Source organism: Malaya genurostris, chromosome 2 (genome assembly GCF_030247185.1).
Source record: "Malaya genurostris strain Urasoe2022 chromosome 2, Malgen_1.1, whole genome shotgun sequence".
In the NCBI taxonomy this organism is placed as follows: domain Eukaryota; kingdom Metazoa; phylum Arthropoda; class Insecta; order Diptera; family Culicidae; genus Malaya; species Malaya genurostris.
In genome coordinates this window covers 344,998,748-345,015,888 of record NC_080571.1, presented here as the reverse complement: position 1 = coordinate 345,015,888, position 17,141 = coordinate 344,998,748, and the positions used below count along the sequence as shown (strand labels likewise).

Sequence of the window (17,141 nt, the reverse complement as noted above, 5' to 3'; positions counted from 1 at the left end):
GTATGTATGTGTGAAGCCACCATCAGTTCAAGGCATTACCAGTGGATGCAGGTAGACTTACAGTAGATCCGAATTTGATTATCAGATAACTTTCATATTACTGCTGTTAAGAAGGCCAAAATGGACTTTGAGGACCCGGCGCCTTCCAGCAATAACATCCGGCCATATAATAAAAGAATTCGCTGTACCAGCTTAAACCTGCCTGATGGTTTGTTTGTTAGAAGGGTGCGTCTTACTCATTTCAGACCTTCTGGGGAAAACACACAGCTTTCCCCTGTGAATCGGGTTGACATTTCACTCCTTCATCCAGTCATTCACTTGTAAGATACCCTGATGCACTCCCATCCCTCTTCCCTTACAATGTACTTGAGCAAAGTATTATATAATGTAACATAATACAATTTAATATAATTTCCGGCAGTATAATACAATAAAACACAATATAGTATAAAACGGTGCAAAATCGTATGGTACAGTGTATTATAGTCTACTATAATATTTTATGATGAATATAATAGTATCATAATGTTATGTGACATAATATAGTAAAATATACCATAATATATTATAATATAGTTTGGTCACTATACGACACTGAATATATTAAAATATTATTATGCATAAAATATAAAAATGTAATACATCACAATGCAATATAATACACTTATAATTGTGTATTAAAAAATGCATTACATTACTATATAAAACAATACCAAACATTGTACCATAATATAGTATAATATAGTACAATGTAATATAATATAATACCACAAAATATGACGTAATATAATATGATACAATTTAATAATATATGTGTAAAGTGAAATGTTTAGTATGGAAATGAAAATGTAGCTGATAATGATAAAGATTATAATAATGGTAACAATAGTAATAATAATAATAATAGTAATAAAAATAATAATAATAATAATAATAATAATAATAATAATAATAATGATAATAATAATACTTATATACTACAAAATAATATAATATAACATAATATAGTAAAATATATTTTAATTTAATATAATATAATACAATGTCATACAATGTCATACAATATAATATATTATAAATCAATATATAAAATAACAGTTACTGTAGAGTGTCAGTTATGCTCTTCTATCTTCGCAGTACTGCAGGAAGTAGAATATTTCTTTTCTAATAAGAATAATAATATCCACATCTATAAAAATAATATATGTTATTATTATTGATGAAAAATTAATAATACTAACAATAAATATAATAATGAAAATAATAAAAAAAACAACATAATGTAGTACAATGAATTATATAATAAATAATAGAATGAATAAAACACAACAGGAACCAGTGAGGACCAAGCTCACCTTGTGATGACCTTAATCTTTAGTTAAAATTTACTTTAAAAATGATAACTTATAAGGAAAACAAATTTATATTTTGCGCAGAGGTACGTAGTACTACTCATAATAAACCCTATAATATAATATAATATAATATAATATAATATAATATAATATAATATAATACAACATAATGCAATACAATATAACATAATATAATAGAATACAATATAATATAATATATTATAATATAATACCATATAATATGATATAATGCAATGCAGTATAATACCATACAACATAGTATATAATAACATAAAATAGTGTAAGCCGATAATATGTGAAATTATATGCTATGATACAATATAACAGTTAATGTCGCAGTGTAAGTTACGCTCTTCTAATAACAATAATAATAATAATAATAATAATAATAATAATAATAATAATAATAACAATAATAATAATAATAATAATAATAATAATAATAATAATACATTATGTAATAAACAACAGAATTATATGTTGTAATATACTATGATAAACACTGCACTTTAGGATGGGCTTCAACCTACAAGCCATTTCGCACCCTCTCATTCTGCTACTAACGCAGAAGGCGATAGCACCCAGTCGACGCCGTTCTATTGACCAAATGTCATCATAGACGCTCGGGGAGGCATGAGATAGGGACTTGTGAGGACTTAGTTATCTCACCATTTGACGACCTTCTCTTCATATCGTCAGATATATGGTCAGAAATGTGTTATAAAATTTTCAGCAGTGTAAGATAACCAAAAATAATTCAAAATTAAAGGTTTCTTAAGTTTTTGGCATAAACAAGCATTAAGGTGAAATTCAGCGCCTAAGTAAGGCGCACAGAATTTCAACCACATGAATTGAGCGAACCATCGCAAAAAGCATTTCGTATAAATCCGATTTTCAGTGGCTCGCCGTGCGATCGGTTAATTGACGCAACCGAGGGTAGATATTTTTTGATTTTGGTACAGAATTTATCAAGCACAATACAAAACGATAGCAGTTCCTGGGAATTCTCTAGCACGAATATGAAGAAAATTAATCCAATTTGGTGGTGCACTCACCAATAAAAATATCGAAATGAAAATTATTGATCATGTGTACAAGATTTTAATCTGTTCAGAACGAAATACAGTTCACAACCTATTATTTCAGAAAAAATTTAAATTGATTTTAGGAATAGCTTTTATATCTGATTTTTTTATATGAAATAATGTCATTGTTTTTGTCAGTTTTAGAAAACTTTTGTTATTAATATTTGTGATAATAGTTAATGATAGTTAAGGGCATAATAGTTTGAAAGATGTTCACTAAAAATATATAGTTTTTGAAGTGCATATCATATCAGTATATAAGTGAATAATATTTTACCATTTCTCGTGACTTTTTAACGAATTATAGATACATTTTGTCATCACTTGGCGAATGGATCACAGATTAACTGACATGACAGTATTAGTTAATTCTTATAAAAACAACTGTACTGCACGAACTATTTACTATCGGTACACCCCTTGTGTTATGTAAAAGTTGTTTTACTAGTTGATTCCCTCTCGTTTGTCAATACCGGTCAGCTGCTTGCAGGGATGCCTGATTTTATCATAATATTTGAAAATGAATCGTCACAATAAATTATTGGGTTACGTTGATGATATATTTAACTTTTTTAGTGATGTTGGAAGGTAACCATTTATTTTTCTCAACGTTGTTCATCTAGACTATTTTTGATAGTGTTGGTAATTTTCATCCGAAATTAAGTGGCGACAGACCAGAAGCAAGTAAATATTGTAACAAAACGGGTTCGATTTTGGATTGCGTTGGAGGATAAGAAGTAGGCACAATTCTGTATATAGTTTTGGCAATATGTTTTAAATCTGTATCCTGCATGAAAATCGCATGGACGTATACAAATCAATACATTACAGGTAATTATGCATGAATGGCAACTTTGTTGGTAGATGAAAATAATAAACACAGTCTAGATGACAGACAGGATGTTTTTGATAGGGTAACGTGGCGCCATCATGACATATGCGAGTACTGTTCCAACTAAAGGAATATTAAAAATGACCGTTAAAATGATTAAAGAATCCAATTTGAGTGTTCTGTCTGTTAGTCTGTGAGTGGATATGAATCATTTATATTTTAGCATTCTTTACTTCGGTTTGAGAATATTCTTTCAAATCGTTAAACAATTTGTATTTTCGAAACTGGTTTGACAAGTAATTTATTGAAATTTAGTTATATTAATTCCCAAATCCAGAAGGTGGCCAAAGCCGGAAGAATGCGATGGGCAGGGCATGTTGCAAGAACGCCGGACAACAACCCTGCTAAACTTGTATTTGCCACAAATCCGTTTGGAACAAGAAGGTGGGGAGCGCAGCGGGCAAGATGGGTGGACCAGGTAGAACGTGATCTGGCGAGTATTGGGCGTGATCGAGGATGGAAAGGTAGCCACAAACCGAGTATTGTGGCGTACTATTGTTGATTATGTGTTATCTTAAATGTGATGTAGTTCAAATAAATGTACATTCAGGCAAAAAATATATGGAATTTCATAATGATTTCGTATGATTTTTAGCCACAAGAATATCGTAAACGAATCATTAGACCGCCTTATGAAATCCCAAAAATAGGAATTCCATTAAAACGCCTTATGAAATTCATACGAGATTTTTAGGAAAATTTTGCGAAATTTCTATGGTAAACATAACTTCGCTCATATATTGTGAATTTCATAAGTTGTTCGTATGAAAACTATAATAGTGTATATAAGATGTATATTGCAGAGGTATATTTTTCATATTTATCTTATGAAATTATGGTTTTGGTGATTTTTGATGCATCATAAGATTTGCCTTACGATATTCACTACTCAATTTGCTTGAGTGTATGTAATTCCCAAATCAAATTTAGAAATCCTAGATGGCTAAAAAAGAGTTGTTGTGGATTTTTAAATTCATGAGTGACTTTGAACATAGAGAATATTCAAACAGGGAAAAAGTTATTAAGAACTCAAATCTGGAGATCTTTCGTGTTATGAAACGTTGAATACGCACTCAGGTGAGCATAGTACAGAAAGACATAGTCCTACGTCAAAAGTGGCAACACTGATTCGAGCGCTATACTCGAAACCTTAAACTGTCAAACTTTCTTCACAGTTTGCTTATAGCAGCTGTTTTTCTCGAAAGATTAATGCTGAAAACTTACGGATTTTTCATTTGTAAGAAATATGTAAACAGTATTGGTAGATATCTTCGTGTTTTTAAGAATATTATAAGCTCCGAATATGCATAGCTCAATAGAAAATGAAGGTGTTATTATGCTCAAAATATAAATTCGGTGAATTTGTTCGCAAGCGTGCGCAAATGGTATTAGTGTTTTTCGTTTTTCTCCCTCTAGTACCCGTACAAAGTTCCGTGTGTGTAATGCTTCAGTGAACTGTGGTAACCTTTCTGGAGTGTATGCCGACGTTTGTTAATGTAGTATCGGAAAAGTTGAAAAACATTCTGTCTAGCCGTAGTTTAGTTCCTTTCAAATAAGTTTCAAGCCCTGAGCATATCCCGCTTTAACTATCAGTGTTTATTACAGTGTAGTGTAAAAGCTTCAAAGATAACATCATGCATAAATTCATTGTGATTGGACTGTTGAATTTGCATCGATTCCATTGAATAATGATGACTGTCTAAGAAATGGAAAAGATGTTTCGAGACGGAACTGCACAGTAAATAACAGACGCGACATTGTCTCGACATCCTAGAAGCTCGAATTGGCAGTATTCGAAAAGTATACTCGTTCAAACACAACCATTCCACAAGATGGGATTTGTCAAAGACCCTTGCGGAATTGTCTGTGTACTGGTGACCTACTTGGCGGTAGTCTACGCCGATTATGTTGTGACCCGATGGATTATCCTTCAAACGATGCAAAACAGGTACGGAATTTGAACAATATCTTCTTTGGTATCTTATCATCGCATTTTGCTTATCGATTTAGTAGGCTTTGTATTCAAATTGATAAATGTTGTCTACATGCAAAACACAGTAGGCCTATGTTAATAGCCGTAAGTAAAATAACGTTTTTTTTCTTTCTAGTCTGTGGGCTCCGTTTCATGTGGTACTGTTCAATACAATTGTTTTTCTACTCGCGATGGCCCATCTGAAGGCCGTACTGCTAGATCCTGGAACAGTTCCACTGCCGCAGACACGCATCGATTTTTCCGATTTACATTCGGAACGGAATTATAACCGCGAGCACGAAGAGTGGACTGTATGCACCCGCTGTGAAACCTATCGACCTCCACGCGCCCACCACTGTCGTATCTGTAAGCGCTGCATCCGCCGAATGGATCATCACTGCCCGTGGATCAATAATTGTGTCGGTGAACGGAATCAGAAATATTTCCTACAGTTTCTAATGTACGTTTGTGCCCTGGCATTGTACTCAATATTCCTTATTATTGCCTCGTGGGTGTATCCCTGCGAAAACTGCTCTACGACGGTTCCGGAAACTCAGAGCCGCATGCTACACAGTGTCCTGCTACTGCTGGAATCGGCTCTCTTCGGTCTGTTCGTGATAGCAATAATGGTTGACCAGATGCACGCCATTCTGTATGATGAAACGGCCGTTGAAGCTGTGCAACAGAAAGGACCCTACCGAATGCATCGACCGAAGATGACCCTACTGGCAGAGGTTTGCGGAAGAGGCCATCCGGCAATGTGGCTGCTGCCGTGCACCAGTCTCAACAGAAAACACCACGACGTTCCGCTGCTTAGTCACGACGTCTAAACGCGCCTTGCGCCTTGGTATGGAATTACCTTCTTCAAGTTATGTGGGTATTATGTTCCGACTTCACTACGGTATGTGATTATAAAAAATTTTACTTTACTTATTTTATAATGATTGGGTAGCAAGCTCTTGAATGGATACTTAATCGAAATGTACGACCTGACTGAAGTTGGAATACTTTTGTAGTAGGAATAAGGCAAAATATTCATTACTAAATGAATATACGAGCAATTGTTTGTAGTTATGAGGGCTGTGGGGTATGATAATTTTAAGACCCCTGTTCGATTCGAATACAATTTTGCTATTCGGTGTGCACAAATGAAAATTATGATCAATACTTTTTTTTTGTTCATGCGGTTTGTACGATTGCTTCGAGTTACCCTTCCACTCACAAGCTGGGTACATTCGAAAATTTTCAATACTGCACAACAAAAATAATAAATAAAAAACCAAAGCTCATATTCCGATTCTTGCACATTGGTAAGCGATCACCCGGTTTGGCTTAACACCAATCAGCGTAAAGCCGTTTGGTATGATTTCTTAGTGCAAAGGAAAGAATATATATTCAAGAATGCGTTTTCTAGGTTAAATCACAAAACAGTCAAATTTTCTATGTAAAAAATAAGCTAAAGTTATCTTGATTTTTTTTTTACGTTTCGTCTTCGACTCATCAGTTTATAGCAGTTCATATCGAACTGCCACGCCACTCAACAGTTCAACTTAAACCGCCAAGCAGACACTTGTACCGTATAGCATAATCACGAAAGCAAATACAGTAATTTAAATTGGGTTTACATTGCAAAATTTCAGTAATATTTAATGCGGGTCCCAAGCTAACACACAGTGAGATTACGAATCACGGTATTAAAATACAATCTAGAGCCACTTTACTTTGGATCAACGAGCCTAAGCCAAATGGAATTACGCCGAATAGTTTCCCCCTTCGAATATACCAAATGAGCTTTACGGCAAACGTTCTTTATGGAAACAGATTTTATTAAAAAGCCAACGTGGAAAACGGATTTTTGTATGCCAAACAGAGAGTCCCTTCCCATTGGTAAATCTAGGGCGAATAGATATTAGCGTCTATAATTACAAAACGCAATAACTGTGCAACGTCGTTCGACGCTCACTTCAAGCAAACTTTCCCTACATATATTTATTAAAACTCCATCGCTCAATGTTTTTGTACGTAAGTTTGCTAGTGCATAGCTTTCTCTGTAGTTAGTAAACAGATTAGAGATTTGAATCAAATTGTTAAGAGATAAAAATTCAATCAACTAAAATACCTCTAAGAACAATTCTGATCATAAGACGAGTTCAAAATCAGTGATCTAGCGACAAGAAATTGAACCAATTATAAATTCTATCATATGAAAATTTATCATGTTAGATCCTGAATGCTTTGATATTTCTCTTGGTGAGCTGAAGTATGTATTTTTTTCATCCCTAGAACATGTTTTGATTCAACTAATAGTATGGCGTTTGCAAAATGCTTTTCATTGACTTGAATGCCAACAAAGTTTTTTTTTGGATAAAAAAAAAGATGTAGTTTTAAAATACCCTGTAATTCCGGAACCAGAAGTCAGATCTAGAAATAATTCAATTGCAACATGTATGACCAGGAGACCTTTCATTTGAGTCTCAGTTTGTGAAAATCGGTTGAGTCGTCTGTGAGCAAATGAAAAGATCAATTCTGGAGCTTTTGACCTCTGCTTTCGGTACATCCGGAACCTAAAGGCGGAGCCCAGTATAGGGAAAGCCAGTTTGCTCGATCAACAACTAACAGGGTTGGTCCTCCCAGCAACTGGGGCAGTTCATGGTTTATTCGCCTTCTCCACGTACCGTCTTCCATCCGCACTCCGCCGAAGATGGTTCGCAACACCTTCCGTTCAAAAACATCTAGTGCGCGTTGATCCTCCGCAAGCATTGTCCAGGACTCGTGCCCGTAAAGGATAACCGGTCTAATCAGCGTTTTGTAGATAGTTAACTTCGTACGACGGCGAATTTTGCTCGATCGAAGCGTCCTGCACAGTCCAAAGTAAGCACGATTTCCTGACAATATGCGTCTCTGAATTTCTCTGCTGGTGTCATTATCGGCAGTCACCAGTGAGCCCAAGTACACGAACTCGTCGACCATTTCGATTTCATCACCACCAATCAGAACTCGTAATGGGTGGCTGACGTTATCTTCTCTCGAGCCCCTGCCTTTCATGTACTTTGTCTTTGACACATTGATGTCTAGTCCGATCCGCTAGGCCTCAGCTTTTAGTCCGATGTACGTATCTTCCATCTTCTCAAAGTTGCGTGCTATAATATCAATATCATCAGCGAAACCAAGTAGCTGGACGGACTTTCTGAAAATCGTGCCACTCGTGTCTATCCTCGCTCTTCTTATCACACCCTCCAAAGCAATGTTGAATAGCAGACACGAAAGGCCATCACCTTGCCGTAGCCCTCTGCGATTTTCGAAGGGACTCGAGTTTATCCCCGATACTCGAACAACGCACATCACTCGATCCATCGTAGCCTTGACCAATCGTATCAGTTTGTCCGGGAATTCGTAGTCGTGCATGATTTTCCATAGCTGTTCTCGATCGATTGTGTCGTAGGCTGATTTGAAATCGATGAATAAGTGATGTGTGGGCACATTGTATTCGCGGCACTTTTGCAACACCTGGCGGATGGCGAACACTTGGTCCGTGGTAGCGCGTTCGCCCATAAATTCTGCCTGATATTGTCCCACAAATTCGTTTGCAATCGGTGAAAGTCGACGGCATAAGATTTGGGAGAGTACCTTGTAGGCGGGCGGCGTTCAGCAGAGTGATCGCGCGGTAATTGCAGCAATCCAGCTTATCGCCCTTTTTGTAGATGGGACACACGATTCCTTCCATCCATTCCTCCGGTAAAATCTCGTCCTCCCAGATCTTGGTTACGACCCAGTGCAGTGCTTTCACTAGTGCATTACCACCGTGTTTTAGTAGCTCGCTTGGTAGTTGGTCAACGCCAGCGGCCTTATTATTTTTCAACCGGCTTACCACCTCCTCCACTTCCGCCACATCGCCATTGAGGTGCTCGTCGAAATACTGCCGCCACCTTTCGATCACCTCACAGTGGTTCGTGAGAAGATTCCCGTTGGTGTCCTTGCACATATCGGCCTGTGGCACATGACCTCTGCGCGAACGGTTCACCTTCTCGTAGAACTTCCTTGTGTCATTAGCACGGAACAGCTGTTCTATCGTTTCGCGATCTCGGTCTTCCTGTTGGCGCTTTTTTCTACGGAATACCGAGTTTAGTCTGTTCCGCGCCTGTCTGTATCGCTCCTCGTTTGCTCTCGTCCGGTGTTGCAGCTTGCTCGCCCAAGCTGTATTCTTCTCAGCCACTAACTGTTCACATTCGTCGTCGAACCAGTCGTTTCTTACGTTCGGAGCCGCCGTACCTAGCGTTGCTGATGCAGTGCTACCTATGGCAGAACGGATGTCTCTCCAGCCATCTTCAAGAGTAGCTGCACCTAGCTGCTCTTCCGTTGGTAGTGGCACTGCCAACTGCTGCGCGTAATCTTGGGCTACTCCAGCATCCCGGAGCAGCGCGACGTTCGGTTTCGACGTTTGGTAGCCACCGTCGAAAGTTTTGAGCGCATGCATACAGCAACCAAGTAGTGGTCCGAATCTATATTTGCACTGCGGTAGGTGCGAACATAGTTGATGTACGAGACAAATCTCGTCATCGGGTCTCCCCTTCATGTGGGTAGTGCACGTTAATGATGCTGTAATTGAAAAAAACGGCCTTTAATTCTCAACTTACACATCCTAGCGTTGATCGGCTGCCACCCAATCATTCGCTGGCTCATCTTGCCCAGCACTAAAAAGCCAGTTCCCAGCTCGTTCGTTGTGCCACAGCTTTGGTAGAAGGTGTCCCGTCCAACAAAGCTCCTGCAGCGCTACGACGTCGAAGATGCGGGGATTTAGTTCGTCGTATATTATCCTGTCGCAGCCTGCGGAACCTAGCGACTTGCAGTTCCATGTTTCCAATCGTAGTCCTTATTTCGTCGCGTGGGCTTATGCCGATTGTTCCGAGTCGTATTTTCTCCTGTATTATTTGTAATTAATGTTTTATGGGCGGCTTATTAGGCCTACGCCAACCCCCTGTCTCGCCGGAGGATCATCGTGCTTGCTCTGTTTAACGTCCCAACTAGCACTAGGACGATCCCGTTGGTGGGGTTGCCACCTTGGATTTAGCTGGACGGAATGCAGCATTTCATACTCAGACGCTGTTTGAAGCCGCTCCTAACATGGAGTACAGACGCTCCGACATCCTCTAAAGAGGACCCCCTTCCCTGTCAGCATACGACCAAGGTCCCACCGGGGTTGGTTACCCGATCTTTCCTATGGTTGCTCGTACCCCAGCCGGCACCGCGAACCTACATATTGAAACAGTTTCTAGCACTGTTTCAGAGTTTCTGAGTTCTCTTCATTGTTAATTGATTAAATGATAGTAAATTGATTTTCACACTAACGAAGGAACCGGTTTGAGCCCGAGTTTGTGTAAATCGATTCAACTTTCACTGAGTAATCGAGACGAATGCAGTGGAGGTTACTATTTTCACACACTAAAAAGTAGTGAATAAATACGAATATCTCATTTTTGTCGAATACAGTCTTCAAGTGAGTTATCCCGTGCGGCTCAGTAAAATTATTTCAATTTTTTTCTGGTTCATTGCAATTCAAAAAACGTCCATCATAAAGTATCATCAATATCGACTGATTCTGGACTGGGCGTCTATGCTCTGTTCTTGAGAATACCAATCTTTCAATAGATTCGTTTCGTTGAGAATTTCCAATCTTTTAATGAATGTTATTTTCTTGGTGGAAAGGTATGCTGAACCCCTCATGGAATTCATACACAATGAAAATTATTTTTACCTATTTTTTGAATGGAAATCATTCATTGTCGAGCTCTTCTATAAGCTACCCAAAATTAGGTCGTTATCTACTCAAACTTTGACTTGATCGTAAAAATGGGTACCGTGCTTTGTTATGAAATAACTCACATTTACCTAAATTTTGAGGTCATCACTCGTTACTTAAAAAGCGGCTGGTAAGAGTGCAGAATTTCGAATGAAAATATCGCAACTAATGCCGTGTCACTAGGATTTCATCGCAGATCAAAAGGATTGTCTGAAGCGTTTGAGGAAATTGGAGCTGTATCTTAAAGTTTTTCCCTTTTTGTTTCATTTATCCCTTGATACTGTCAAAATAACTTGTTGACGACACTGATGAGATTTATGCTACTCATTTTACTTTCCTTTTCATTTACTCGAGAGGAAAACTGATAATGTAGTTGATAGTAACTGAAGTTTTTTGGGTTTGTTTTTTTGTTTTTTTCAATAAAGATTACTCTATTGTCTGAATGTTGTTTTGACAGTGTAAAGTGACGTCTCTACTCAGTATTGTACATTCAATCTTTTGGATCCCAAGTCATCGACGAGAATGAGAAGAGTGCGGTCTATGGGCTGATGGAATCATGGGACGTTATTTCTTTAAAAATGAGGAAGGACGCCGCGTTACCGTCAATGGAATTAGATACCTACCTGGATACCTGAATGGCTACAGCGTGACTTCGTGACTTTCTCCAGTTCCCCCGAACGTTTAGGGATCCCAGGTCCGCTTCCACTGCATCCTTTTTTACAATTCTTTCTTCCGGCATTCGTACTAAGTGACCAGCCCACTGAAGTCTGCCGTATTTTATACGCTTAATAATATTCGCTTCTCTATACATTTGATACAACTCGTGATACATGCGTCTGCGCCACACAACATTTTCTTGTTTCCCCCCGAGTATTGTCCGCTGAACTTTGCGCTTGGAAACTCTGAAAGCGTTCCGGTCTTTCTCTCGTAACGTCGACGCTTCGTGTCCGTACAGAGCCACCGGAAGTATTCCAGTGTAAACGAATTCTTCGACAACTTCATGCGATCACTGGGATCCCTAATGATAGTGCCATTCCGCTGCACGCCAGATCTCCTAATCGCACCTTCAACTGCAATGTTAAACAGTAAATTTGACAGGTTGACACTTCGTCTGCAATCCGAACACTTGAATTCGAGCCGTCTGGCGTTGCACGTATCAGCCTAATAAGGTTCACCAGAAAACCATGTCATACTGCGGCCGAAACAATCGACTTATTGAAAGAACTATTCAATGACAACGTTATTTCGAGAAATGGACCGGCCTCCGTGTTCGTCAGATTTGACATTGGTTTATGTGGATAAACCGGCACCAATGGAAGCTTATGAAGCCAATATTCAATCTGTCATTGCTGAAATACACAATTAAATGCTTGAAAAAGTGGCAGAAAATTGGAGCCCTAGAATGACTTTAGTGAAAAATAGTTGTGGTGACCATGAGCCCGAAATCATATTTAAATGTTAAATGCCAAAAATTCAATTTCAAATCAGCAAGTTCTTCAAGAAACACCTTTTATTAGTTATTAAAAACATGAATAGGGAAGGTCGCTCGAAGTTCGTTGGATAATGTTGAAATATAGCATGATCCAGTACATTTCAATACCGTGATTCAGTTCAACAATCGTACTAAAAGCGATTTGAACAGTTCAAAAGAGAAAATTTCAATTGATGTATAAGGTTTACAGCTTTTCTTCGCCGTTTTTTTTTTCAGAATTAAAAGCTTTATTACGAAAAAGTGCTTACAGATGTATTATTCAAAGTACTGTCCGTCGCTAGCGACAACTTTCTCCCATCTTTCCGGCAATTTTCGGATCCCTTTTCGGAGTCTTCTTTTGACGCTATCCATGAAGCAATCCATTTTTCCAACTCTTCGAAGGATTGAAAATGTTGATCTGCCAGGTCGTGTGCCATCGAACGGAATAGGTGGAAGTCAGAAGGGGCGACATCAAGGGAATATGGCGTGTGGGGCAAGACTTCCCATTTCAGCGTTTCCAGGTACTTTTTGACCACTTTTGCGACGTGAGGCCGAGCATTGTCCTGTTGGAGGATGACTTTGTCATCAGTTGCGTTCGGTAGCGATCTCCTGTGATGGTTTCACCCGGTTTTAAGAACTCGTAGTAAATCACACCGAGCTGATCCTACCAACTACAAATCTTAACCTTGGCGCCGTGCAAATTCGGTTTTGTCTTCGACGAAGTAGCATGCGTTTAGGATTATCGTATCGAACCCACTTTTCATGACCGGTTACGATTCGATGTAGAAACCCCTTACGATTTTGTCTTTGAAGCAGTTGCCCACATACAAATAGACGGCGCTCGATGTTCCTCGGATTCAACTCGTGCGGCACCCATGTTTCCTTCCCATGACCTCGAGACGTTTTGAAATGACTTGCAGACTCAATCCCAACGATTCGGCAAGCTCTTCTTGGGTTGGGCACGAATCTTCATCAAGCAATGATTCTAGTTGTTCATCTTTGAAGGTTTTTTCTCATCCACCACCATGTTTGTCTTCGACATCGAAATCACCATTTTTAAAACGTTGAAACCACTCCGGACACGTTCTTTTACTCAGAGCAGCATCACCGTAAGTTTCTGAGAGCATTCGATGCGCTTCAGCTGCTTTTTTTTAATTGTAACAGAAAAGTAAAACTTCCAGCAAATGGCGAGAATTGGGCACAAAAACAGACATTTTCGAGCGTGACTAATACGAAAACAAGAACAACTGTCACTGAAACGGCGATGACAATTCGTTAGGCACTGTACAAACTCACTTTAAAGGCATTATCATCTATGTATTTTGACCAACCTCAGCCGGTACATCCACCTATCGGAAAACGGCGAAAGCAAAGTTGTACACCTGATAATTTGTTCCGTTCTGCACCATTTGAATTTTTTATTAAAACAAATAATAGTCCATGAACATCATCCAGCTACTTCGACTTGACGCAATCATCGTAAGAGACCGAAGTGATGCGTTGAAGCCGATCATTGGGGAAAGTATAACATCGCAAATATGCTTTGAAAAATAAAATTTTATGGTATTCATTCTGCGTAAGTGGAAACCGAAAGGACCGAAAATAGAAAATAAACAAAGTGTAGCTGTCATTCCTAGACAGGACTCTATTCGATAGGTTTATGTTATAATTCCGGCCCCTGATAGTACCTACCTATTCACGTATAAAGACGTATTATTCGATACATCTGAACATACTACTTTCTTTTAGAATTTTAGTTTAATATTTATCCTTTATGTTGTTGATTATTGTTAAGTGTCTTTCAGATTGTACATTTTTTTTATTTGTCCATATAATTCATAGAAAAAGGATCGGGATTCAAACTCTTGGGTAGGCTTGGGTGCATTTGTTTGACATAGTAACTATAATAAGATAAACTGAGCAATAGAGAAACAAAAATTGTATTAATCTTTATTAGCTTTTGTATATATTTTGTCCTGCCAACTTAATCAAAGGAATTTATATTTTAGCAGTTAATCGACAGTTGTTGGTAACAATACAACTTTGGATGACAACAAATAGTTAAAAGAAATGATTTTAAAGAATTTTGTTCGCCGTAGTTTAACCGAACGCAATATAGTATTTGGATTAAGCTGTCTATATTTATCTGCAATCAAAGAAATGGAATATAAATAAAACTCAACTCTGTTAAAGAGCATAAAGTTTATAAAGCATTTTGCTGAATACAAAAATAGAAATACATTCAACATTTTATAAAAATGCAACAACAAACTGAGTGTTTCGAACATCATACTAAATAAACATAAGTGTAGAGTTCCAAGTCATTATGTCTAGCAGTAAAAAAACGAGTCTGAGAGCTAAGGGAAAAAAAAACGATTAAAAGAATCCAGATTAACAAACCGAAATTGAGTGGACACATCTTTTTATATTTATTACACAATGGTCGCAGTTAATGCACGTACCCGAACTATATGATGCGTACTGCTGCAGCATATACTGTCCAATACAATGCGATCCTAAAACAGTCCTCGTTTATTGAAAATACTGAAAGAGATGTGCTATAACTTGTAACCAAATGTAACGATTGCTTCACTGGAAAATCTTGAGAAATCCTTTAAGTCATTTCCCAATAAAAAAAAACTGTCCCAGAAAGTAAGGACGCGTGTGATTGATTGATTCCTGTACCGTTCTCTGTATCTTGTGCTTCGCCATTCAGATGCTCGTCGTAGTACTGCTTCAACCTGTCAACCACCTCACGTTCGTTCGTGAGAAGGTTACCACTGGTATCTCTGCACATTTCGGCCTGTGGTGTTGTAGCCTCTACTTGAGCGGTTCACCTTCTCATAGAACTTCCGTGTGTCATTTGCGCGGTACAGCTGTTCCATCGCTTCGCGATTTTGGTCTTCCTGGTGGCGCTTTTTCTTCCGGAAAACCGTGTTCTGTCTGTTCAGCGCCTGTCTGTATCGTTTCTCGTTCGCTCTAGTGCGGTGTTGCAGCATCCTCGCCCTTGCTGCATTCTTCTCTTCGACCAACTGCTGACATTTGCCGTCAAACCAGTCATTTCCTCGATTCGATAACCTCATACCTAGAACGGTTGCAGCAGTGCTACTCACGGCGGACCTTATGTTCCTCCAGCCGTCTTCCAGAGTCGCCGCGCCAAGCTGCTCTTCCGTTGGTAGCTCTAGCTCCAGTTGTTGCGCGTATTCCTCTGCAGTACTAATGCTACGTAGCACGCCGAGATTGAGTCCCAGCGTTCCTGTGCGACGAGTATTGTGCACCGTCGATAGTTTTGAGCGCATACAAACCGCGACAAGGTAGTGGTCAGAATCAATATTGGCACTGCGGTAAGTGCGGACATTGATGACGTCTTCCCGGCCTACCTGAGCATTCATGTCGCCGATGACGAGTTTTACATCCCGTCGTGGACAGCTGTCGTAGGTTTGTTCCAGCTGCACGTAGAATGCTTCCTTCTCGTCATCGGGTCTCGTCTCATGTGGGCAGTGCACGTTGATGATGCTGTAATTGAAGAAACGGCCCTTGATCTTCAATACGCACATTCTATCACTGATTGGCTGCCACCCAAATCACGCGCTGGCGCATCTTGCCCAACACTACAAATCCCGTTCCTAGAACGTTGGTTGTACCACAGCTCTGGTAGAAGGTAGCCGCTCGATGCCCACTTTTCCACACCTTCTGTCCCGTCCAACAAAGTTCCTGCAGTGCTACGACACCGAAGCCGCGGATTTGGAGCTCATCATGCAGCATTCGGTCGTATCCTGGGAAGCCAAGCGATTTGCAGTTCCATGTGCCAAGCTTCCAATCGTAATCCTTAGTTCGTCGCGTAGGTCTTTGCCGATTATTCCGAGTCGTATTTCTTTCTTGATTGTTCGTAACTTCTTTTTTCCGGGCGGCTTGTAAGGCCTGCATCAACCTCCTGTCTCGCCGGAGATCCATCGTGTCAGAACTGTTTAGAGTCCCACACTGACACAAGGACGGTAATCAACCGCTCCTAACATGGAGAACAGACACTGTTTCGAGCCGCCCTAACATGGGGAACAGACGCTCGGGTAGGCTCGCTCTCTGTAAGGAGAAGGCTAAGAGAGTACATACTTAAATTGGTTCAACGAACTCAGTAATATTTTTGACGAAATTAGTGTTCGGTAATAAGTTCCGCAATTAAAATAGATGACGAATGTTCGGTTTTTTCCCACCTGTAAAATTTTACCGACTAATTTGTTTCGATGGCGACTGGTCGGTAATTTTTAGCAATATTTGTCGGTAAATTAGGTATGTAATATAACATAAGGGGCTGGGGTCCACTAGGAGATTGATAGTACCTATTAGCTCTCTCCGGACTGTACCAGCCTAGATGCCGTGTGGAATCCGGCGGAAAAAAATGAACCAAGAATAGATCCACTGGGTCCCTGCTTCCATGTCGTAAAAGGCGACAATTGCAGGAGTTTCTTTTTCCTTTCAGTTATCAGATATTTTCAATGTTTTACTTCTGATTACTCTATTTTACTAAATCATCTCTTTATTCAATCTATC

At 39.1% G+C, this 17,141-nt stretch overlaps 1 protein-coding gene across 1 annotated transcript; it reads left to right on the top strand.

Moving 5' to 3' along the window:
• The first annotated feature begins 4,522 nt into the window (after window positions 1-4,522).
• Window positions 4,523-15,169, top strand: LOC131431944 (palmitoyltransferase ZDHHC3-A). Its single transcript, XM_058597924.1, has 2 exons — window positions 4,523-5,301; window positions 5,462-15,169. The coding sequence occupies exons 1-2, from the start codon at window positions 5,186-5,188 to the stop codon at window positions 6,153-6,155; spliced, it is 810 nt and encodes a 269-aa protein (XP_058453907.1). The 5' UTR covers window positions 4,523-5,185; the 3' UTR covers window positions 6,156-15,169.
• Window positions 15,170-17,141: the final 1,972 nt, after the last annotated feature.